Source organism: Scheffersomyces stipitis, chromosome 1 (assembly GCF_000209165.1).
Source record: "Scheffersomyces stipitis CBS 6054 chromosome 1, whole genome shotgun sequence".
Lineage (NCBI taxonomy): Eukaryota > Fungi > Ascomycota > Pichiomycetes > Serinales > Debaryomycetaceae > Scheffersomyces > Scheffersomyces stipitis.
The window spans coordinates 1,804,440-1,828,837 of NC_009068.1; the positions used below are offsets into that span (position 1 = coordinate 1,804,440).

The following is a 24,398-nucleotide window of genomic DNA, read 5'->3' on the forward strand; positions in this document are numbered from 1 at the left end:
TATCTCGTTTTGTCTCTCATAGACAGAATAGTCAGAATGTGCTTCATGGTAGAATATCCTTCAAGACATAATAGTCGGGAACTCTATGAAATTTTGAAAAAATTACAAATTTCTACTATTGTATAGTCAGATTGTCTCATTTTCATTATGATCTTTTCCACATCAAACAGGCAACTCGAACTTCTTGCCCTTCAACACCTTGGTGTAGTAGATATAGAAGAAGTCTGAGTAGACGGCCGTCTGGACCAAACCAGCAATAACTGAAATGTAATCAAAATGGCCCTCTACAAAGTAACGGTACACCCAGTTGGGGATGTACAACACACGGTAGATACCCAAGGCAAAGATGTAATGAACGGTAATGTTTTCTGCTTCGCCTGTTCTTTGCAAGATGAACAACTGCGGAAGAATGGCTACGGACTCGAGCCAGATGGAAAAGGACCATACCACTTCCAAGATGGTGTACTTGTGAGTCAAGATCAAAGAAGTCACAAAGGCTCCTCCGGTAAGGTAGCGCACCTGGAAGGTGTCGAGGTGTTCTTGGGCTGTTCTCTGGTATTTGTGGGTCAAGACGTAGACGGTGTATATAGAAGAGCCGATGAAAAACACCTTGAGAAGTGAGTTGTACAAGGAGTAGAACTTGAAGAACAAGTTGAGGTACCGAGTCAAGTAGACCACTACGTAGAGAGCCTGGGTCTTGAGGGAGAGGCCTCGGATAGACTGATTCCTTTCGATGGCATACAACAAGATGAAGATGGAGGCCAAGTGCGAGAGATCGCCAAAGAAGGAGAAGATATTCATGATTGGGATTAATCCGGAGTGGAGTGGAAGTCAAGTAATGAAAAGAGTATAAAGTGAAAAATTCAGAAGTTGACATGTATCGAATTGTAAATAGTGCGGATGTGCCACGTAGTGCATGTAGGTAAAGTGTGGGTGTTCAGAAAGTAGAACGGTTAAGGATGGGGCGTACTGTCAAGTATGAGAAGGTGACGAGGCGTAGGGCTAAGTGGGCAATGTTGGATATGGGCAAAAAGTGTAAGAATTGGGTGCTTGAGCAAGTGTGTATTAGTGTCTGAATTCTTGATGGAAAGTGTCTGGTAGTGTCTGAATGAGAGTTAAGTATGAGTGAGAATTGGTTAGTCTGGGGTTTGCTGAGAATGAGATTTGCTAAGAATGAGATTTGCTAAGAATGAGATTTGCGAAGTATGAGATTTGCTGAGAATCAGTGCCACGTAAGAGTGTCAACCAAGGAGATTCTTTAAGTACATTCGTAGAAGGTACAATTATAGAAGGAGAGGGAGTAAATCATGGAAAATGTCAAATATGCCCTGAAGTTCTTCTGCTATATACCAGGTATAGATATCTATATACATTGTAGCATTACAACTCTACCTCTCTCAAGAGCTGTCTATACTGCTCCTCTTCATCCTCTCCATTTCGATTATCCTGTCTCACGTTGAATCCTGGCTTGTAGTGCAAGTTTCCGTCGTACTCCGTAGACTCTTCCCTGGACTCTACCATCTTCTCAACAGACTCAAACCATTTTCCATGTTCTTCAGAATCTATATTGTCTATGAAGCTGTCCAAGGTTTTTTCACTCAATATCCCATGCATTACTTGGTTCTGGTCATAAACTCCATAAGCTTTGACTCTACCGTCTCCCTTGAAATAGACTATAGATGGGAAGTTGCTGATCTTTAGTCCAGCTATTACATCACTGGCTGCTTGGGATCCAGCATCTACAAGAGAGAATTGAATGTTACGTTCATCGCTAGACATTCTATCGGCCAATTGCTGATAGAAATGAGCAGGATATTGGTAGTTGATCCAGTCGTCCATATATGGCATAGTGAAAACCACCAACGTATCCTTCTTCAGCTGTTTGACATGGTCATCAAAGCTAGCATTATCCAAGTATTTGACTTTGGAGACAAAGTTCTTATAGTTGGGCTTTGCGTCTGGCACTTTTTCCTTGACAAACTCAAGTAATGAGAGAATATCTCTTTTTCTTTTCGTGTATGTGAATATTTCCATAGTCTTGAAGTCCAAAAGCTTCAAGGTCGGATACAGTTGAACCTTGAAAAGCTGGTTCAATCTGGGGTTGACCTTCCCATTCGTCTTGATAACCTGAATAATACTGTTCTCGCCTTCCCCAGAGTCACTAGCGTTATTGAATAGTACGCTCAAGTTCTCAAAGTCCGGATTGAACTTATCACAGTACTGACACGCATCTCTATAGAAGTAAATTAGAGAATATCTGGCTCGCTTTAGATTATCTTCAATGGCTGAATCGCCGAATTCACGAATATGCTGATTTAGGCCTTTTGATCCAGTGCTGGCGACTGCAAGCACCGCCCGGATCAAGAGGATGACTCGAAACAACGCCCACACTTGCATTATAGTAATCTTCAATCTAGATACAAGAATTGGATGATTTTGCAAGTGAAAAATTCCTTATGTATGGTGATGAAAAAGATAAAAATTCTTGTAGACAACCTGCAAAATGTAAAAACTGCAAAATTTCCGTTTTGGGCCGTGCAGCCAGTCGCAGAAAATATTTTTGGGCCGTATAGCCAGCAAGTTTTTTTTGCAGCCCGATTTAACAGGCTGGTGCGCACATCTAATTTGGACTAAATCAGCCTAACTGGGCTGGATCGAGATTGCGGATAACTGACCCTAAGCTGGCAGTCTTGCGACAATCCAGTACTATTTGCCAGCAATGTGACGTACGGCGCCCTCGCTTAAACTGCGTAGTCCATTATTGGATAGGCTGCAGCCATGCTACAATACGTTGCCGAGTAGTATAAAGATAGAAGGAAATGTCTGAAATTTATCATTCTTGTACTTTCATTTCTTGTTTTTCTCTTCAAATATACCTTATACAAATACACAATGCATATCCACAATACTATGAAAGGGTTAATAAGTGCCCTTACTCTTGCTACTGCAGTCTCGGCTGCTTCTTCAAGCTTCCCAACAATAAGAGTCACAACAGTATCTACTGTAGAGTGTTCCTCCTGTTTGGTGTCCCTGGCTACTTTATACCAAAACTCTACTACAAACGCAGGAACCACTCTGACTACCTTACAAGGACTTGGAGGTATTGCGCCAGCAGCAGCTTCAGAAGACCCAGTTTCATCTGATCCAACTACTCTGGTAGATCCAGTGTCTTCAGAAGCTCCAGTTTCGTCTGATCCAGTTTCTTCTGATCCAGTTTCTTCTTCCGACCCAACTACTTCTGCTGATCCAACTTCTTCTGATCCAGTATCGTCTGATCCAATTTCATCTATCGACCCAGTCTCTTCCGACCCAGTTTCTTCCGACCCAGTTTCTTCCGACCCAGTTTCTTCCGACCCAGTTAGCTCAGATCCAAGTACTTCTAGTTCAGTTACTTCCTCCGACCCAGTCTCATCCTCTTCTTCAAAGGTCAAGTCTACTATTTATGCTTACGAGACCGAAGTAGAAGATGTTGCTTTCGAAGTTACCAGGACTATCTGCCCTGACGATAACGAGTGCTATGTAACTACCGACTTGGAGTCTTCGACTACTTACACTACCACAGTTGATGGTATCTTGACAGTTATTACCACCGGAATTCCAGTGACCAAATCTGAAGGTACTACCACTGTCGATGGCGTTGAAACCATTTTCACCACCTACTGCCCATTGACTGAAACCACCCTGTCTTCTAAAGAGGCTGTATCAACTGAATCAACTACTACTGCCCCAGAGTCGTCTGCTGCCCCAGTAGAAGATGTCACTGAGACTGAGATCAACACTACCGTTATTACCATCACTTCCTGTAGCCACAATGCTTGCAAAAAGATTACCAAGACTACTGGTGTAACTACTGTCACCGAACCTAATACCATCTACACTACATACTGCCCATTGTCTTCTGAATCTATTGAGACTAGCTCTATTGAGACTTCAGTAGAGTCTACAATTTCAGAGACTACAACTTCTGCTACCCCAGAGCCTTCGACTTCTGTTGCAACAGAGTCCACAATTGTTTCAGTGGCTTCGACTTCTGAAACTCCAGTGGCCGAATCCACAGTTTCAGTTGCTTCACAGCCTGCATCATCAGAGGCCGTTTCTTCGGAGACTCCAGTACCAACGTCGTCTATTAAGACTACTCCTCTTTCGACTATTAACGTTATCACCAACAACATTATCACAGAAACTGCTTCTCCAGTTACTTCGTCTGAAATCCAGCCTAGCTACTCAGCAGAACCATCTATAAATCTCTTCACATATGAAGGTGCTGCTGTATCAAGCATTAGGAACACTGGATTCCTCAGTATATTTGTTGCTTTGGCTCTTGCTGTCATATAGCATTCTTGAGCAGAGAGCCCCTTCTTCTATTCATAGCATTAGATATTTCAATTCTCGATTGGTCTTGTCGGGACCCTAGGGGAGATTTCGAATACTTCACACTCCCAATATCCAGCATCCGACTATATAGTATTATTTACGCTGGTCCAAAGGACTATTCTTAGAACCACAAACAAATGTAGAGTGTTGTCTTCTGCGTAGGTCAGAGAGAATACAGGTAAGAGGAGATTGTGGAAGTAGTTTTCGCAGCCAATACAATATAATTGAGTCCATTCAAACAACACTTGAGAAGTAAACGAAAAGTGTCACGTACAAAGACTGTCTACAAACTTATTCTTGTCCTCCTTTAGCAATGACGATGTATGAGTTTCAGATCATAATGGGGAATGGTTTTTCACTTTCACTCATTTAATGCATATCAGGTTTTCGCAACCGTTTCTATAGTATTCCATTAAGAAGGTGAAATCTAAAATAACAGTCGAACTGTGAATCCAAGAGAATATCATCACAGACAAAGATTGCTTGTCAGAACTTTCTCATGCCTACAGAATCAATTTTAGCTCTTTAACAAAAAATTCAAAAATTCATTCATTTTCGCCATTGAATTTTTTGGCATGTTCATCTTTTTTTAATTGCAAATAAGTAATGGTGCTGACGATGAGGTACTTGCACTGTAGAGGAAGATCCGGTGAATAACGCCGGAAGCGGAGTGCGCCCAAGAAAGAAAATCAGCTCAAAAGGGTTAAAAGATGCGCTGAATCCAGTGGAAGTATGGCCGTACTGACCCGAGGCGATCTGAACACCAGACTGTGAGAGGGCAATATGGGATTCTTAACTATGAGGCATGTCAAAAGTTACCTTTCCACTAGTTAAGACTGGTGGATTGGGAGTGCACATAGACATCTGACATAGTTAAGGATTTATATAGTAGAAGGAAATGGAAAAGAGAGACATAATGGATTCTTCCGCTTCATGAATAGACTATATATGGTTGAGAATGAATTAATTGACACTTACAACTCCACGCTGTCCTTTTTTCACACAATCGTAGCAAAGAACGTTAGTCTCTCTTCTTCCACAGTGGAAGTTCATCTCCCATAGTTAAGAGTCGGGCTGGTCGTGTGCTCGCCAATATCACTCGCACTTTTCCTCTACAAAACCAACTTAACATAGAAATATTCTGCTAGTTATTTCACTTTTTCACTTCTCAGAATCACAGCAGAACCGTTAAAAAACACCACTTTTGTTCCGAAAAGCACAATTGGAGTAGTATTGTCCATCCCCATCTTGTACATATACATTTTCTGTTTCTTGCGACTATTTTTTTGCAAAAAATGGATGTTTATCATGAATTCATCGATCCGTCTCGAGTTTCCCACTCTGTAGGCTGCAACTTCATTTCATCCACCGTTAAACATTTAGTTGTTGGAAAAGCCACGCTTCTCCAGATCTTTGAAGTTGTACAGTTGAAGCTGCTGACGCCGTCAAAGCCTCAGCATCGCTTGAAATTAATAGACCAGTTCAAACTCCATGGATTAATCACAGATATAAAGCCCATAAGAACTGTAGAATCACCCAATTTTGACTACTTGTTGGTTTCGACGAAGTCCGCAAAGTTTTCTGTCATCAAATGGGACCATCATCTCCATACGATTCTGACAGTATCTTTGCATTATTATGAGAACGCGATCCAGAACTCTACCTATGAGAAGTTGTCGAAGTCTGAACTCTTGTTAGAACCTTATGGAAGCTGTAGTTGCTTGCGTTTCAAGAATTTGCTCTGTTTTTTGCCGTTTGAAACAGCAGAGGAGCTCGACGATGACGACGCAGACTCTGAAAACGAAGATATGGTCAAATCAGAGAAGAAGGAACACGAAAATGGTACAGTTAACGTTCCAGTTACAGATCAGCCAGGTAGTTTTTTCGATACCAGCTTCTTAATAGATGGCCAGAGTCTCGACTCGTCTATTGGTAGCATTATAGACATGCAATTTTTGTTCAAATATAGAGAGCCAACTTTTGGTATACTATCCCAGCGACAACAGGCTTGGGCTGGGAACTTACCAAAGATTAAGGATAACGTCCAGTTTTGCATTTTGACCTTGGATTTGACTACTAAGTCTACTGTTTCAGTTTTGAAGATTGACAATCTTCCGTACGATGTTGACAGAATTGTTCCCTTGCCTTCTCCCTTGAACGGGTGTTTGCTTTTGGGCTGCAACGAAATAATCCATGTAGACAACGGTGGGATTGTAAGAAGAATAGCGGTAAACCAGTTCACCTCTCTCATCACAGCTTCCACCAAAGCGTACCAGGATCAAACCCACTTGAATCTCAAGTTGGAAGACTGTAGTGTGGTAGCTTTGCCAAACGATCACCGTGCTCTATTGGTATTATCCACGGGTGAATTCTACTACTTAAACTTTGAAGTAGACGGTAAGTCCATCAAGAAATTCACCATAGAAAGTGTGGACAAATTATTGTACAGCGACATAAAATTAACTTTTCCCGGTCAAATAGCGACCCTCGACAACAACTTGCTATTCTTTGCCAACCATAATGGTAACAGTCCTTTGGTACAATTCAAATATCAAGATGAAGCACTTAATCCTAAGAAACTCGCTAAAATTGTAGACGAAGATAGTAAGAATGAAGATGAAGATGAAGACGAAGACGACTTATACAAGGACGAAGAAGAGGAAGTGCAAGTAGTTTTGGGCAATTCTGTCATTGAGTTTGTAAAACATGACGAGTTGGTGAATACTGGAGTAGTTTCTAGTTTTTCTTTAGGATACTATTCCACTGAAAAGTTCAAATTCAATTTGAAGAATCCTAATTGCAAAGAAGTGTCGATTATTGCCAATGCTGGCACACATTCAGAGACTAAGTTGAACATCATAACACCTTCCATTCAACCCACTATCTCTTCAACGTTGAGTTTTTCGCAGGTCAACAGAATGTGGAATTTGAACCAGAAGTATTTGATTACGTCAGACGATATTAACTTCAAGTCCGAAATCTTTCAAATCGAAAAGTCGTTTGCACGTTTGAATTCAAAAGATTTCATTAACAACGAATTGACCATTTCGATGCATGAGTTGAACAATGGTAAGTTCATCTTGCAAATCACTCCTAAGCAAATCGTCTTGTACAACAACTTGTTCAGAAAGAAAATCACCTTGAACGAAGAAATCAAGGACGATGAAATCATTAACAGTGTCTTGAGAGACGAGTTCTTGATGATTTTCCTTGCCAGTGGTGATGTAATGATCTTTGCTATTAATACCTACAATGAATCGTACTCAAAGTTGGAGATTCCCAAGATCTTGGATGATACGATTATCACTACCGGATACATCACCAATTCTCATTTGTTAAGGGCTGTTCTGAAAGATGTAAATTTACTCTTGAAGAGCGGAACTAAGAGAAATAGATCTTCCTCCGTCGTTTCCAATGTTGGAACTGCTGCAGAACCTAAGAATGTTGGCCCTAAACTGAAGACATTTGTCTTAGTGACAGGTGATAATAGAATTGTAGCCTTCAACAGATTTCATAACCAGAGATGTTATCAGTTGAATCACGTAGACAAGTTCTCTGACAATTTGCATCTAGGATTTTTTGACCCTGCTCAAAACGAACCAGATCCTTTTATTAAACAAGTAATGCTCAACGAAATAGGTGACAAGGATCACAAAGAAGAATATTTGACTATATTGACGATTGGGGGTGAAGTTCTTCTTTACAAGTTGTACTTTGATGGAGAAAACTACGAGTTCAAGAAGGAGAAAGATTTAGCTATCACTGGTGCTCCAGAAAACGCATATCCTATAGGTACGGCCGTTGAAAGAAGATTGGCATATTTCCCTAATTTGAATGGATACACTTGTATATTCGTTACTGGTGTTACTCCCTATTTGATTCTTAAGAGTCTTCATTCCATTCCAAGAATTTACCAGTTCTCGAAAATACCAGCTGTTTCTATTTCTCCTTTCCACGATTCGAAAGTAGCAAACGGGTTGATTTTCTTGGACAATCAGCAGAATGCGAGAATCTGCCAGCTTCCACTTGACTTCAATTATGAAAACACATGGCCCATGAAGTTGATCCATATCGGAGAGCTGATTCGTGCAATCACATACCACGAGTCATCTCACACATATGTTGTTTCCACCTTCAAGGATATTGACTACGAGTGTTTTGATGAAGAAGGAAAGCCAATAGTAGGGCTTCATAAGGACAAACCACCTTCTTCTGCTTATAAAGGCTCCATCAAATTGATTTCTCCTTTTAATTGGTCTGTCATCGATACGATAGAATTGGCTGATAACGAGTTAGGCATGACTGTAAAGTCGATGATTCTCGATGTAGGCTCATCTACCAAGAAGTTCAAACACAAGAAGGAGTTCATTGTGATCGGATCTGGTAAATACAGAATGGAAGATTTGTCAGCCAATGGGTCGTTCAGAATCTACGAAATTATCGACATTATTCCTGAGCCAGATAGACCTGAAACAAACCACAAGTTTAAAGAGGTTTTCAAAGAAGATACCAAGGGTGCTGTCACTTCTGTATGTGAAGTCAGTGGCAGATTCCTAGTATCACAAGGTCAGAAGGTCATAGTAAGAGATTTACAGGACGATGGGGTGGTCCCTGTAGCCTTTTTGGATACGGCAGTGTATGTTTCTGAGGCCAAAAGTTTTGGTAACATGATGATCTTGGGTGACTCGTTGAAGAGTGTTTGGTTGGTAGGATTCGACGCTGAACCATTCAGAATGATCATGTTAGGAAAGGACTTACAAGGACTAGACGTAAACTGTGCAGACTTTATTACTAAGGATGAGGAGGTGTTTATCTTGATTGCTGATAACAATAATGTCTTGCATTTAGTTCAGTATGACCCTGAAGATCCTACTGCATTAAATGGCCAGAGATTACTTTCCAAGTCTTCTTTTTCCATCAACTCATTCGTGACGTGCCTTAAATCTTTGCCCAAGACTGAAGAGAAATACGACACTGGCAGTGGACAGAAGACCTCGTCGGTTATAGGAGACTTCCAGACGATTGGTTCGACCATTGATGGTTCTTTCTTTAGTGTTGTCCCCATAAACGAAGCCAGCTACAGAAGAATGTACATATTGCAACAGCAGTTGACCGACAAGGAGTACCATTACTGTGGTTTAAATCCTCGTTTGAACCGTTTCGGTGGATTATCGATGACAGCAAACGACACCAACACTAAGCCTATTCTTGACTACGATGTGATTAGAGCCTACGGCAAGTTGAACGAAGAAAGAAAGAAAAACTTGGCTAGTAAAGTAAGTGCAAAGAATATTTACCAGGATATCTGGAAGGATATCATAGAGTTCGAGAATGCGTTGAAGGGTTTGTAGTAATTATGACATGGTGGTATGGAAGAACATTGTTTGTAGAATGACAATAATTTAAGATGAAATTAAGTGTATTTATTCTACAATATACAGAAGAATAGAAAACGAAGAATATAGCGACGATGTCAAGATACCGCAGAGTAGGTTATAGAAAAGGAAAAGAGCACTCTACGTTGTACAGATTACTTCGATACAGAGTTTCTACCTCAAGATTTTGTAGATTTTGCAACCGGTGTGCATGTTGGCAAATCAAAAGTGCTCCAAATTTGATTTAAAAACCAAGTGAATTTTCAAATTATCGAAACTTTTTTTTGCAAAACAACCAAAAATGGCCAAAAAGACGTCCCGAAAATCGGTGTCGTTCCAACCAAATGAACTGGAGGTCAATTCTGATGCAGATGCACCCGGTTCGCACTCCGAGTCCGGCAAGAATGCTGGTTCTGGTTCAGCCAACATAGAATATAAGACCAAAGTACCTACTTTGGCATATCCCATAATACCCGTTCAAAACTTATTTTTAGTTTGGGATTTGTTTCGCCGAGGTCTCACCGAGCATATTGCAGAGACGTTGCTCAATAGTTTGCCCACTGTAGCTGTCTTGCTGGCAGCCCAAGGCTATTTGATCACATTAGCTTCTGCCAACTCTGGCAAGAAAAGTAAGAAACAGACCAATGTGCCCCTTTTGATTGTGGGCAGTGTGTTTATGTCATTTGTGTTATCCGTGCCGTTGTTTGGGGCTATTTTGTTGTTCGGAGCACCTCTAGCCAGTCATTTAACAGAGACGTTTTTGTTAGCTGTCCACTTGTCGTTCTTGATTTTCAATCCATTGTTGGTCTTGTTCAAATTTGACCTTGATGCTTTTGTGCTGGTTTTCAAAGCTGAGAGAATTTACCGTTTAATATTTGGAAACTACATACTCGCTTCGAGTTTGGTGGCCGTGGCTGGTGTATGGATTGGAGTCATTCCTATTCCCTTGGACTGGGACAGACCATGGCAACAATGGCCCATTACGTTGTTGGTGGGTGGTTATGTAGGCTCGGTGGTGGGCGGAGCATTGAGTGTTCTTTTCTGAAGGGAGAACAAGAAAATGTACGATACGTTATTGAATATGCCGTAGAGAGAGTTCGTAGGCGGAGTAGAAGTATTAGAGTAAAGTAAAGTGGTTATGAGTGGTTATAGAAGTAGAAAGGATACTGAAGAAGTCATGGATGAACGACAACTACAGAATAGCAGCAAGAGAACAAACAACTACAGTTGAGACAGAAAGAATAGCCAACATGGAGTCAGATTATACTCGACCGAGAGTACTTGTCTTGATTACTCAACTTGCAATGGGACCCTTAGAGAGAAGAATTAGTCTCCAGAAGAATATCCGCGCAATATATTTCCGGCTATAGGAACATCTTTCAAGACGTCAAACCGGACTGTCAAATGTACAAAAAGGAGATAGCTTCCGAATGAGCCAATAGCTGTCCGTCTTCTCTACTCGGTCGCCGAGTCATCCAAAAGCAACCTCTACCGTAGTAATGTGGGGAAAGCCCAGACTCGCTAAAAATGTTGGAACAAACTCCGGTGTAGGAAATAGGGAGAGTGAGATTCGAACGGCTCGAAAGTTCTGCGAGCCCAACGAAGTCACAATGTACCAGCGAGTCTCGCCAAATTTGCTGCTTACAAAGCTGCTTACGCAGATAAACACTGCAATCTCACATCATCGGGGCTGTACGACTTTTTCATGATTTTTGCCGTCTCATCCCTCTTGGATTGTCATCATCTCTAGCCACATGGTGAAAACCGACCTGCACGCAAACAACGGGGTTGTCATCGATCGGAGTAACTCTACGGTAGTGGATGGGCCGGTTGGCTTATAAATAGTGGATTATCTCTCGCTTTGTGGGAGTGGGGTTTATTGGGCGATATAGTTCAATTCTAGCAATTCTCTTGATATCGTTCAACTTCGAGTCAATTGCCTCCAAAAACTGTTGATTACTGTGAAGAGTTTCCCGCTTCGGACTTTCTCCACGCTTTCCAGATCTTGAATTTTTCACTTTTTCCAGCCTTCGAAAAACTCCGATTTCCACACCAAAATGGGTCTCACTAACGACGACAAGTTCCCTACTACTCCCAAGCCTAAGTACATTCCATACTCGAAGGCCAACGACAGTCTCACTGCTTGTGCCAACCCAATCGAGTTGGACTTGGCCAAAGAGTTCGCTGGCAAGACTGTAGTCATCACAGCTGTTCCAGGAGCCTTCACTCCTACTTGTACCGAACAGCACATTCCAGACTACTTGAAGAACTTGGAAAAATTCAAGGCCAAGGGTGTTTCCAAAATCGTTGTGTTGTCTGCTAACGATCCTTTTGTTATGGCCGCTTGGGGTAAGGCCTTGGGCTACAAGGACGAAGAGAACTACATTGTCTTCGCCACGGACCCTCTCGCTAAGATCTCGCTGGAATTAGGTGACAGTTACGTTGCCGACTTGAGTTCCGCCGGTTTTGGTGTTAGAACTGCCAGATATGCTGCTTTGGTTGTAGACGGTGAGATCAGCTTCCTTGAAAACGAAGACTCGTTGGGTTTCACTGAAATTTCCTCGGCCAAGAACCTCTTGGACAGAATCTAAGCTGGCACCTACTAAATCTACCAGTACTGGAATTTACATAATAAAGTGACTTTAAGAAGAAAATGATACTGTAGTAATCGTAGAGGTTCCAGGATGAATATATACAGCCATTGACTCTGTAGCTGTTCTCTGTGTGTGGTTGTGGTGCTATTTCCCCATGGCGAAAGGAAGATGGAGGAATTAGCGAGGGAGAGATGAGTGCGACAGTGAGGTTAGTGAAATTAGTGAAATTAGTGAAATTAGTGAAATTAATGAGATTTCACAGAGAGCAGTGAGATCGCTAAAAGTATATTAAAGTAAATGTAATAGATTAGACTCATATAAACACCTTGTAGTATATACAGCTTCCTACAAATATCTCTGCAGTAGAAACTGGAGCGTCTTAATTGTTTCCATGATATAGCATCCCCACAAAACTCTGTCTAGGCGCACATTTTCTTCGCAGACCACCTCTATTCCTCGCTAAATCTACTCTCTCCGCCAAATTTCTCACTAACTCTCAGTAATCTGCGGTATGCTCACTTTTCGCAACTCTCGCTAGCTCCAGAATTTTGATTCACACGCGTGAAAAATCATAAATAATCTATCAATTCTACATCAACAATACTGTTTCCACCACTATCTCCAATGCCAGGCTTTCCAGGAGTTCCCCGAGTAGTTGGAGACACAGACGATGATGCGTCCATCCACATGTACAACTTCGTCGGCCCAGCACAACCGTTGCCAGCAAGAAAAAGTGCAGCAGATGAGAAAATCTACCAGACTTTGTATGAGAAATTCAAAAACAATAATAATATCCGTAGCATCAATAACACGAGTCAGATCGAGGAAGAACACGCGTCTGACGAAGAATTCGAAGAGATCGACGTCGAGGCTATGAACGCCTCTTTCGACAAATTTGCCAATAAACTGCTGCTGTATGTCAGTGCTGAAGATGTAGATGCCAATTTCAGCGATTCTGACACGATGAACGAATCCAGCGATGACGATGACGATGACGACTTGGAAGATCTTCTTCTAGCTGATAAAGTATACGAAACGGCCCAGACCATCCCGGTATCGGCGACTAATGACTCTCATAAACCAGTCAACGTCAGAGTAAGAGAGGAATCGCCAATATCCAATAGAGCCGACCGGTATCTGAGTGATTCTCAAACTTCCACCCGTTGGAATCGTCTGTTGGTTCAAAAATTACCAGCACGTCTAGCTTCGCGCAATTTGTTTGGCAGTGAGGCAAACACATCTGCCAATATACTTTTCGATGAGATCAAGCGAACGAAGGAAGCTTCAGAGAAAGAGGCTAAGAATCTAGAAGAACCAGAAACGACTGAGAAATCACCATTTATAAATTCTGAAAATTCTGAGGATATCCATTCAGGCAGCACTGGTGTTGGTAATTCCAATTCTGACAATTGGTTTTCTGCTTCCAGTTTTATAAAGAACTATATCATTTTCTTGCTTGCATCTTTCATAATTACTCTTCTAGCTTTGCTGTACCAGGCTTCTACTCTCATACCGTTCGATGCCGCACGATTCGCTGCACGATTCAATAAGCTTGACACTTCTGTGAAGACACTTCTGTCTCGTGTACATGATATAGAGCTGGATCGGCAGTCTTTGTCGGCAGTCTCCATCGATACTGGTAAGATAAACGAGAAACTTGTAGATATTGAGGGAAAAATGGAAGAGCTAGAAACAAGACTAGTAGGTCAAAAATCAGAATTCAATTCGTGGAAAGAGCTGCTAAAAGAGGCTGGAACTAGTATTAGCAGTACAATTGAAAATGGTAGACTTGCTGATATTGAAGATAAGATCAATGCTCTTCTCAATGCTACAGAAAAGCTGCCTTCATGGAGTAATTACGTGGATACACATTCGAGCGAAATTAATGAGTACATCAGAAATCAAATAGCAAATGCTCAACCAAAGGAACTACAGGAAATTATCAAACAACAATTAGAAAAGTACAACCACGACATTTCTGACAAGTTCAACAAGCTCGTGGATTCGCTCAATCTAGAAGATACTCCCGTAGATGAGCAGCTCTTGGAGAGAGCTAAAAACACAGCTTCTCCAATATTGCTCAGTCAAATTGCTGACATTCTCTACAAAGGCTCTGTAACCACCAACTACGCTGATTACAGTCTTGGAGCACGGATTCGAGGGTACTTGACGAGAGGTGGAAATGGACTTCAACAGGAACAATCAACTGTACGAAGAGCTCTCTTTGGCTGGTACAGATATTTGAGAATAAAGTCACCAAACGAATGGAAATATAATGCCAACAATGTTCTCAGTGATAGTGAACAGAGCTGGTACTGTTCTTCAGAGTGTTCTGTTGGAATCAAATTGTCTTCCAAAGTAATTCTCAGCGACATAGTCATTGAAGGTAAGAACATTGGCAAGGTGAGTATCTGGCTCCGTCCAACTACCAAACAAAATTACGATAGAGTCTTGGCATACCAACAGAAGTACAAAATTGTTAGTGATTCTGATGAGAGTGCTAAGAATGGAAACAGGTATCTAAGCAAATATGTCAAGGTTTCCGAGGCGTCAGTAGCTACTGAAAGTGTCCATATCAAGCTTCCCGTGAGTGTAGTCAATCTTCAAATTCCTGTTGGGGATATCTACGTTGAATTTACGCCTAGTTCTTCAGCTGACGGCGACAGAGCCACTGAGGTCAATTCTATCAAAGTCTATGGAATCAGTGGCATTAACACTCACCAATCAAGCGAGTTGAATCTGCTTTTGAACAAGATATTTGCTGCTGCCGAGGAGAAAAGGTCCGAAACTGGCATACATAGAGAAGGCTCTGATGTGAGCGACATTTTGGGAGAGGACTATACCTATATTGTATGAGTCGAATGACAATCAACTCCTACACAATTAAGTCCGTTTCGAACTACAATTCCACTTCCATTTTCATCTACAGTTCGTTTCCATTTAGAGGTGCGTTTCCTTTTACAGGTGTATTTCCATTTCCTACAGTCGCCTGCATTTATGCGATTGTTCTACCCCAAAGGTGTATTTTAGTGTATAGTAAAATGTAGAGTAGCAATTCTAGTGCAGCAATTGTGTACCAATTGGAGGATTGTAGCAATTGAACAATTGCAATAATTGAATAAATTGAATAAATTGCAAGCAGAAGCCCAGCAGCAGTAACAATGAATCAGCTGGAAACAGGAATAATGTCGCGCTTGTTGCCCAATTGTTTGGCAAATGGACCGACATAGTTTCAATTGTAACGCACCCAAATGTTAAGAGGGGAAAGTTGTGCATACAGCAGATATGTGCATATTGTATATTGCCGAATCGAAAATTTTTCTCCCCACATACGCACTGTCTGGCAAAATTGGGCAGGTTCTGACCGCAAACATCTCACGTCCGTAGAAAATGTCCTGACCTGGGTGGTGAAATGGACAAATCGGATTGACTTGGCTGTTGCCAGGATTTTGTCACCAATAATATCCACGCAGACTATGTTACTACCAAAAGGCGATTGCTAATATTATTAACGTCGTACATAATTTTTAATCAATATTATTGGCATTGTCTGTCGAGCCACTTTCGAGACAAATGGCACTAAACGAGACAGGGATGGGAATACAAAGAGAGCTAAAAGGTGTGCATCTGAAATTGCGGATAGCCAGCTACATTGGCCCTTGTTAGATACGTGAATGTCTACTGGGCCAGATACATTGTTGCTCGAGAAGGAAATACGAAATGTATTTTTAGCAAGAATGTCCTCCAATTTGGGTGATGCTTCTGGGCTGCAGACTAACAATGATGGGGACGCACATTCATGCACCTTCGCTAGGGAAACGCAGTCTGAAATATTCCATTTGCCAATCACTTTGAAACTGAAGAATGCCCAATGAGTAATAGCGCAGACGATTGGTACGAGATCATCAGCTCAAGAGATAAAGATCAAATCCAGGAGAGATGGATTTGGAAGCGAGATGGAATTGCATGGAAAGAGAGTCTGTAGTGTCTTTTTGCCGACTTTTTTAACCTGAAACACGGCTGGCTCATCCAGCAAAGCCAATGAGTGACCGGGCTCGAGAATGTTTATCCTGAAAATTTCTCCAATTTGGAGAGAAACTTGCAATTATCGACTTCATTTGAGATCCTTGTCTCTGCTGATCTCAGTTGAAATCTTGTAGAATCGTAGAAATCTGGAGATTGCAAAATTGGGTGCCAAGTGTGTGGAAATCATTCAAGAACCAATTCTCGGCTCGGATGTTTATCCTTCGAAATCTCTTGAAAATTTCACCAAATTTCTTCTACATGATTCACCATCCGAATCGACTCCCGGCTCGAATGCTAGAATGTTTTGATTAGAATAATTAGCAATAATATTCAAACTATTAACCCATTAATAGAGTGGGATCGAAATTAGTCATATATAGTATACAGAAATGAACTCTACTCTCGAACAATCATCAAGCAAATAAAGTTATTTATTTTAAAACCAGATGCCCGAGGCACCTCTACACAAAGCCGGTGCTCTCAAAAAACATGAAACCAAAGGCATGATGGTGCCTATGCTAGAAAAGAAATATCAATACCAGAAAAACATAATATTTACCATGGCACTTACAACAAGTAAGCAGCCAAACCAGCAACACCAGCAGCAAGAACTGGAACAACTTGACCAGCAGCAGCACCTTCAGCAGTAGAGACAACTGGAGCAACAGTGGCTGGGGAAGTGGATTCAGCAGCGACGGTTTCTGGAGCAGCTGGGGTGGCAGCTGGAGATTCTGGGGCTGGGGCAACAGTTTCTGGAGCGGCTGGGGCAGCTGGAGCAACAGTTTCTGGAGCAGCTGGAGCAACAGTTTCTGGAGCAGCTTCAGTTGGCAATGGGCAGTAGGTGGTGTAAACGGTTTCGTTTTCAGTGACAGTGGTGACACCGGTGGTCTTTTCAACTTCAGCACACTTGTCTTCAGCACAAGAAGTGATGGTGATGACGGTGGTGGAGATTTCAGAGACGGTCGACAATGGACAGTAGGTGGTGTAGATGGTTTCGTCTTCGGTGACAGTGGTCAAACCAGTGGTGACAACAGAAGAGTGACAAGCATCGTGGTCACAAGAAGTGATGGTGATGACAGTGGTAGCAATGTCAGTGACGGTAGCGTTAGCGTAGGTGGCAGCTTGAGCAGAGACAGCAGCAGAGGCCAAGACGGCGGCGGTGGAGAACTTCATTGTGTTAAAAGCGAGTGTATAAAGTTTGTAGATACAAGTACTAAGAAAAGGAAAAAGAAGAAAATGTAGAACTGGCTGGAAGTGGATTTTCACTTCTTATATAGTTTTGCCAGATGATGCGACCCCCCATATCTGGACCAGGTACCGCCGCCAGACAAAAAGACACAGACAATGTCGGGTGCAATAGGCTTTCGTTTTTTTTTTGGTTATGGACATTTAGTTTTCGTTGTGAAATTAGTCTTCCATACAATAAACTTTGTGCAGGAGGTCGCCAAATTTTAGCTTTGGGTATTTTTTACCTGTTTGGGACTCGATCCAGGAGCCGCTCCCATCAATGTCGGGCTTAGTGCATCCAGCACGCTGCACCAACTACACTTTCCTCCGCAAGACAACTACCGACAGAGTCTTGCAGCATCTCGTGAGCTATTTAGCCAAAATATTGGTCGTCAACGAAGACCAATTGGCTGGGGCTCAAAGGGTTCAATTGGGCAATCTTTCTTGTTGCTTCTCTGAGTTGTCAGCCTGTTTGTGCATATATTCGCCTGCTGGTTCACGAGGTGGAACGGCCCATTGCCAGATCTCCATCAAGGCACTAAAGTAAATCCCGATTGCTGGGCTGGGCATTTTTTGTATCCAGAATTGGCGGTGTTGTACGCAGGTGTGTTCCACATGCAGCATCGTCACACTCTGCATGGGGCTCCTTGCAGGGGAATTGATTCCAAACCAGTAATGCCCGCTTTGGGGGCTTGCAGTTCTAAAAATAAGCGGACAGACAATATTATTAAATTAGAGGTAAATAGGGAGATCACCACAATAGACAGACGAAGAATTCGAAACAGACAATTTGAATTCGACGACATTCTACCTGCTGCCAGACTTAGTCTACTCAGGAGAGAATGTGTTAATTAATTGCTGGACAATCTATACAGCATGCTCGCAAAACATAGGGACTCCAAGGCTCCAGACCAGAGCCGGGAAAATGTCTGACGGTGGCGTGTGGTCCTCTGATTGCAGAGGTGTTTTGATTCCGTCATTTGGTCGGAGGCAATTGGCAATTGGGCGTGTAGCAGACCAAATCTCGTTTCAGCCCACTTGGTGTTTACCTGGATGTCGTCGCAGGGCATGCGGGTTGCTGCTGTCTGCTTCAGGAGCCTGCGAGACACACGCGACATTCGCGTTTGTCATGGAGACGCAAACAAACACTCGCGCCGGCAGCAAAAAATATCGCCAAAGCGACGCACTGCCCGCAAAATTTTCTCTCGAAGACTTTAGACTAATTACCAACTTTTGCGAGAGGAAAACATTTCTCCAGTCCAGTACGAGCAACAAACAGACCACCTGCTGGGGCTTCCAGAGCTGAGTACACGGCAGGAAATCTTAACGCTTTTTCAGACCGATCCCACTGTGTCCGGAAGCTGACCAAACTGGACAAAGTAGACGAAAGTAGACATAAGTAGACAAAATTGTAATCACCGGGCACGTCTGAATGTAAACACTTTGCTACCAGTTTCACCATCTGCGTTTCACCCACAGCGAAAGGCCCTCAAAAGGCACGGATTGCGGTGGAAGTTGGAATCGAAACTGGCCCTGATGTTTATGAAATTGCTCCGGAAGCTGAACTCGAAATGGAATCAGCGTGTGTGACTTCTATTCTTAGTCTCTTCTCCTATTGCTGTGCACCCACGTCGAATCACATGTGCCTACCGAAACAGACGACCCCACGGCATCTCCTGGGAAACACTTCATGGTCTAAGTCCGGCCCTTGTTCTGGCAGCACAGGAAGCTCGCCTACTTCATCTGTAGCACAATTCCAGATTGGGCTGTAGCTCATTGCCTGTACCATCTGGAATTGCCTGGCTAGCACCACTTAGAGCTATTGTTGCTGCTCTGTCCAGCGGAGCCGAGAGTCTTAGATTGCGAATCTCAGATAGTTCCAGAGGCTGGCAGCCACCTCATTGTCGTATCCAGCTGAGCTGCTGAAACGCTGAAGTGCAGAAATGGCCAAATGCTGATTGTTCCCGTAATCCAAAGCAACCTTGCTGCTGATTACAGCTCAGTTTTCTGTATTTACAATTCCGTAGTGAATTTGAATCTGAATTTGAAATTGCAATTGCAATTGCAATTGCAAAAAGTAAATAAACCAACCTCTGCCCTCCGAGAACGGGGACGTAGACTGAAACTCGTAGCGAACTCTGAACCAACTCATCTGTTTATCCCAGCTTCTCCAGACTCTCCAAAGCTTCATCAGTCCGTACGACATTTTCATTTGCAGTCATACCACCGAGATTCGTAACCAGCAAATCTCCCAACACCGAAACCAGAATTGCACCTCTCTTGCTCCGACAAAAATTGCTACATAATGCAGATTATTTTCAAGATTGTTGGAAACTCGAAATTACAGTTCTGTGACTGCAATATGCTTCTGTGATCTGAATAGACTTTGACCTGTGTTTACTTATGCATCCCTTCGGTGGTGTAAATAATAGCCAAGAGACGACATCACCGCTCAACCGAAACAACAGAGTCAAATTCGCAGTTCATCACGCGCCAGTTCACGTGCAAAAGTCACATTATACACATCATCTGATCAACTCTCCCAAATGTTGTTCTGGTACATAGCGAGAACACAAGTCGTGCCCTAACCGACTCCATCCTCAAATATCTTCAAATTATTTGCGGTCCTGCACTTACCCCGAAAAATGAGAAGAGCGAAAAACTAAATCTTCAATTCTACCGTTAGAACCCTACAGATTGCTTCGGTTCTACAGTCTCCAGGTGTCTCAGAAGCTTTTGTTTGTGTGTTAGACTCGTCAACAACGAAGCTACCATGGCCAAGAGAAGATTGAGCGAAGACGGCGTGGAAGCACGTGCAGAAACTGGCGATATCGAAGAAAATGACTTTACACAATTTGAAGAAAACGAAAATGGAAGTAGAGAAGTGGACTCGGAAGAAGAAGATGATGATGACGAAGACGAAGAAGATGAAGACGAGCAAGTGGTAGATGCTGCAAAAACTCATACCGGACGTCCTACGAAAAAGCAAAAGAAACAGCTTTCAGCACAAGATATTCAAGTGGCACGAGAAACAGCAGAATTGTTCAAGTCCAACATCTTCAAGTTGCAGATCGACGAGTTGATCAAAGAAGTTCGTATTAAGGATGCCCATGTAGCCAAGATAGAAAAAGTTTTGCATCGCTTGCATGATTTGATAGCCAAAGTGCCCACTGTAGAAAACTTGACATTGCAACAGGCTGAGCATCAGTTCAATTCTAAGAAGGTAGTGATTCCGTTTCCAGATCCTAAACCTACGAAACTTAATTATACGTTTTCGTATTTGCCTCCTGAAGAAGTGTCTTTAGTAGGCTCTTTTGGCTTGAAAACTGGCATCTACCAATCACAGGGTCTGTCTATCGATGTAGCCTTGACAATGCCCAAGGAATTGTTCCAGGCTAAGGATTATCTTAACTATAGAGCTCTTTACAAAAGAGCCTTTTATTTGGCACATTTGGCCGAGCACTTGGTTCCCTTGACGAAGAAGAACAATTTGCCTGTAAAGATCTCATACCACTACTTAAACGACGATGTATTGTGTCCCGTTTTAAGAATCGAAAGCATCAAGACCGAGAACCCGGACGATTTATCGTTTCACAAGACTAAATTCACCATCAATTTGATCGTCGCTTTTCCATTCGGCGTATTTGACTCCAAGAAGTTGCTTCCCGACAAAAACAGTATCCGAGTTCAAAGCGATGCTGACGAATTGCCTCCTACTCCTTTCTACAACTCCTCTATAATCTCGATGTCTGCTTATGGATACTATTTAAAGTATTTATACACCAACAAGAAGTCTACTGAAGCATTCAAAGACGCTTGTAAAATGGGCAGATTATGGTTACAACAAAGAGGATTTGGGTCTTCCATCAATAAGGGTGGATTCGGCCATTTCGAATTCGCCATTTTGATGAGTGCCTTGTTAAGTGGTGGAGGCTTAAGTGGGAATAAGACGTTGTTGCACGGTTTCTCGTCGTACCAATTGTTTAAGGGATTGATCAAATACTTGGCAACTATGGACTTGAACTCCGGTTACCTTTCCTTCTCCAGTTTGATTGGGGAAAACATCAGTGCCAAGTACAAGCCAGAAGGATTTGATGTACCTACGATCTACGACAAAAACTCCAAGTTGAATATTTTGTGGAAAATGACCCAGTCTTCATACAGAGAATTGCAATTTCAGGCCAACGAAACATTGAACTTGTTGAACGACGTTGTCAAAGACAGATTTGATGCTATTTTGCTCCAAAAGTCTGACTTTGACCAAATGAGATTTGACATGGTATTGAACTTGTCTGTTCCAGACGAGTTATACGACTCATTTGGACCCTTGGAAAAGATTTCCTTCGTCACATACGAAAGCTATTTGAAGAACAAGTTGTATAAGATACTAAAGAATGCCCTCGGAGAAAGGGCCACTCTCATCCACATCAGAAACGAGAAGTCAAGCAATATCTATCCAATTCACAAGAGAAAACCAACCAACATTAACAACAACTACATTATTGGCATTCAGTTGAATGCTGATGAATGTGACAAATTGGTAACCAAGGGCCCTAACAATGACGAACAGGAGCTAGGAGCCAAGTTCAGGTCTTTCTGGGGATCCAGGGCCTCGTTGAGAAGATTCAAAGACGGCACTATCCAGCACTGTGTAGTATGGACTTCTCAAGGCAACGAACCTATAGTTCTTTCCATCATGAAATATGCTCTTGATTTGCATTTGCACCCAGATATCTCTCAACACGTGATTTCTGAAAGTGCCAGAATTGCAAACAAGTTGCCTACGCCATTATTACCATCTGCATCTAACCAGGTGACGACCTCCTTGGCCAGTTTCACCAACCTCAGAAGTGCTTTCGAGAACTTCAATAAAATCCTCACTAACTTGGACTTGCCCTTGGGACTCAAGTCGTTGTTGCCCGCTTCTGCTGCTTTACGATTCTCATCATTATTGCAACCAGTTCCTTTTGCAACTTCTAATCCAGACTTCTGGAACGAACTAATCTTGCAATTTGAAACGTCTACCAGATGGCCCGACGAAATCAGTGCCTTGGAAAAGACAAAGACAGCATTTTTGTTGAAGATAAGCGAAATTTTGAACAGCGAAACAACCTACAAGTCGTTTATCACCAAGGATAGTACGGTTACCTTCAATGAAGACATCACTTTGTTGAATGTTCTAACTCCAGAAGGTTATGGTTTCAGGTTAAGAGTCTTGACAGAAAGAGACGAAGTCTTATATCTCCGTGCTGTAGCCAATGCAGACAAACAGAAGGCTTTGGTACAGGATGTATACTTGAAGTTCAATCGTACATATTTAGGAGCTGTGAAGCATACCCGTACAGTTTCTCAATTGGCCCATCACTTCCAGTACTACTCTGCAACTGTCAGGTTGTTTAAATTGTGGTTAGATTCGCAATTGTTGTTGTACCATTTTTCAGACGAGTTGGTAGAATTGATAGCGCTCAAACCATTTGTGGACCCAGCTCCATACTCGGTACCTCATTCTGTAGAAAACGGTCTCTTACAAATCTTGCATTTCCTCGCAAACTGGAACTGGAAGGAAAACTCATTGATCTTGGACTTGGTTAAGAGCAACATTGCTTCCGATGAAGAGCCCAATCTCAAGTTGAGCGATCGTTTATCCATCCAATCCTATCGAATCATAGAGCAGAACTTCGACAAGATAAGAAAGAGCGATCCTTCTGGTATCAAATCGCAATACTTCATTGGATCAAAAGATGACCCATCAGGAATCTTGTGGTCTAACGAGTTAACTTTACCGATTGCAACAAGGTTGACAGCATTGTCACGTGCTGCTATTCAATTGGTCAAGACAGAAGGATTGTCAGACAAGAACCTCGATCTACTTTTCACTCCAGCATTAAAGGATTACGACTTTGTCATCAAAGTCAAATCCGCCAACATAACTGCATCTTCAGGTATTCTTCCTGCTAATACGTTCAAGAACTTGATCACTCCCTTGACATCCTTCCCAGACGATATCACTACTCAATACGACTTGATCCAAGCATATGTCGCTGAATTGAACGACAAGTTTGGCAATGTCATCATTTTCTCAACCAGAAAGTTCACCGGCTTGAGTGACGACAGCACTAACGTTATCACAGGAATCTTCGTTCCTACAGCATTGTCCAAGAAGAAGTTTGGTGTCAACTTGGGAATCGATCTGAAGCCAGTAGAGGAAAGCTCTACCGAAGTTGTTATTAATAGAGAAGGGCTTTTCAATCAAATCACTTTGCTTGGAGGCGAATTGGTACAGTCGATAAAGATTAGAAAGTAGACATTTGTGTGGTGCTCTCAATAATAGGGTGTATGCCCTTACCTGTACAAATATACATAGCACGAAAGTGCCGAAAAGACAGACAGTGTAGAGTAGATGTTCAGATAAATATTGTTACAGGATGATCACCTCCGTATTCCTTATCATATGTAAAGGATCAATTGCTTGTGAAGCAGATCAACAAATTTATGGAATAATAATAAAATTTACAGCTTTTTAGAAAAAGTATGAAAAAATTTGTATTTTTAAATAAGAGTCTTTTATTCCGAGAAGAATACAAATAATCAGCCAGAAAAGATATCAAAATGAAGGCAATGGCCAACAAATATGGGAAAGGCACCCGAAGTAAACGAAGATTTCGCACCCATTTTCTTAGCGTCGGGATAATGAAATCTTTTCCGAATGTATGCATGAATTAATCTGAGATAAGATAAGACGATCTTAACTTTTCCAGTCGTCTCTTTTTTTCTCTATTTCACTAAATAAATTGCTAAAGTC

At 42.1% G+C, this 24,398-nt stretch overlaps 9 protein-coding genes across 9 annotated transcripts; 6 read left to right on the forward strand and 3 right to left on the reverse strand. All coding sequences in view use genetic code 12, as the record gives it.

Annotated features, from left to right (window-relative positions):
• Positions 1 to 162: 162 nt before the first annotated feature.
• Positions 163 to 801, reverse strand: PICST_37681 (HDEL receptor for ER protein retention; the record flags this gene model as incomplete). Its single annotated transcript, XM_001387944.1, has 1 exon — positions 163 to 801. One exon carries the CDS (start codon positions 799 to 801, stop codon positions 163 to 165), a length of 639 nt encoding a protein of 212 aa, XP_001387981.1.
• Positions 802 to 1,309: 508 nt separating this feature from the next.
• PICST_80114 (predicted protein) lies at positions 1,310 to 2,397 on the reverse strand (the record flags this gene model as incomplete). Its single annotated transcript, XM_001387945.1, has 2 exons — positions 1,310 to 1,428; positions 1,535 to 2,397. The coding sequence occupies 2 exons, from the start codon at positions 2,395 to 2,397 to the stop codon at positions 1,398 to 1,400; spliced, it is 894 nt and encodes a 297-aa protein (XP_001387982.2).
• Positions 2,398 to 2,892: 495 nt separating this feature from the next.
• HWP1 (hyphal wall protein (putative)) lies at positions 2,893 to 4,335 on the forward strand (the record flags this gene model as incomplete). Its single annotated transcript, XM_001387543.1, has 1 exon — positions 2,893 to 4,335. One exon carries the CDS (start codon positions 2,893 to 2,895, stop codon positions 4,333 to 4,335), a length of 1,443 nt encoding a protein of 480 aa, XP_001387580.2.
• Positions 4,336 to 5,669: 1,334 nt separating this feature from the next.
• CFT1 (pre-mRNA 3'-end processing factor CF II mRNA cleavage and polyadenylation factor II complex, subunit CFT1 (CPSF subunit) RNA processing and modification) lies at positions 5,670 to 9,725 on the forward strand (the record flags this gene model as incomplete). The annotated part of the gene is made up of 2 exons (XM_001387544.1): positions 5,670 to 9,354; positions 9,385 to 9,725. The coding sequence occupies 2 exons, from the start codon at positions 5,670 to 5,672 to the stop codon at positions 9,723 to 9,725; spliced, it is 4,026 nt and encodes a 1,341-aa protein (XP_001387581.2).
• A 325-nt stretch (positions 9,726 to 10,050) lies between these two features.
• Positions 10,051 to 10,794, forward strand: GPI11 (phosphatidylinositol glycan; the record flags this gene model as incomplete). Its single annotated transcript, XM_001387545.1, has 2 exons — positions 10,051 to 10,129; positions 10,181 to 10,794. The coding sequence occupies 2 exons, from the start codon at positions 10,051 to 10,053 to the stop codon at positions 10,792 to 10,794; spliced, it is 693 nt and encodes a 230-aa protein (XP_001387582.2).
• Positions 10,795 to 11,650: 856 nt separating this feature from the next.
• PICST_66500 (alkyl hydroperoxide reductase) lies at positions 11,651 to 12,660 on the forward strand. The gene has a single exon (XM_001387546.1). The coding sequence runs from the start codon at positions 11,807 to 11,809 to the stop codon at positions 12,338 to 12,340; it is 534 nt and encodes a 177-aa protein (XP_001387583.2). The 5' UTR covers positions 11,651 to 11,806; the 3' UTR covers positions 12,341 to 12,660.
• A 302-nt stretch (positions 12,661 to 12,962) lies between these two features.
• On the forward strand, positions 12,963 to 15,402 carry PICST_66501 (predicted protein). The gene has a single exon (XM_001387547.1). The coding sequence runs from the start codon at positions 12,968 to 12,970 to the stop codon at positions 15,197 to 15,199; it is 2,232 nt and encodes a 743-aa protein (XP_001387584.2). The 5' UTR covers positions 12,963 to 12,967; the 3' UTR covers positions 15,200 to 15,402.
• Positions 15,403 to 16,677: 1,275 nt separating this feature from the next.
• PICST_66502 (Exo-alpha-sialidase) lies at positions 16,678 to 17,542 on the reverse strand (the record flags this gene model as incomplete). Its single annotated transcript, XM_001387946.1, has 2 exons — positions 16,678 to 16,882; positions 16,941 to 17,542. The coding sequence occupies 2 exons, from the start codon at positions 17,540 to 17,542 to the stop codon at positions 16,831 to 16,833; spliced, it is 654 nt and encodes a 217-aa protein (XP_001387983.1).
• Positions 17,543 to 20,348: 2,806 nt separating this feature from the next.
• Positions 20,349 to 23,973, forward strand: PICST_80614 (nucleolar protein UTP22). Its single transcript, XM_001387548.1, has one exon. It carries the CDS (start codon positions 20,370 to 20,372, stop codon positions 23,898 to 23,900), a length of 3,531 nt encoding a protein of 1,176 aa, XP_001387585.2. The 5' UTR covers positions 20,349 to 20,369; the 3' UTR covers positions 23,901 to 23,973.
• Positions 23,974 to 24,398: the final 425 nt, after the last annotated feature.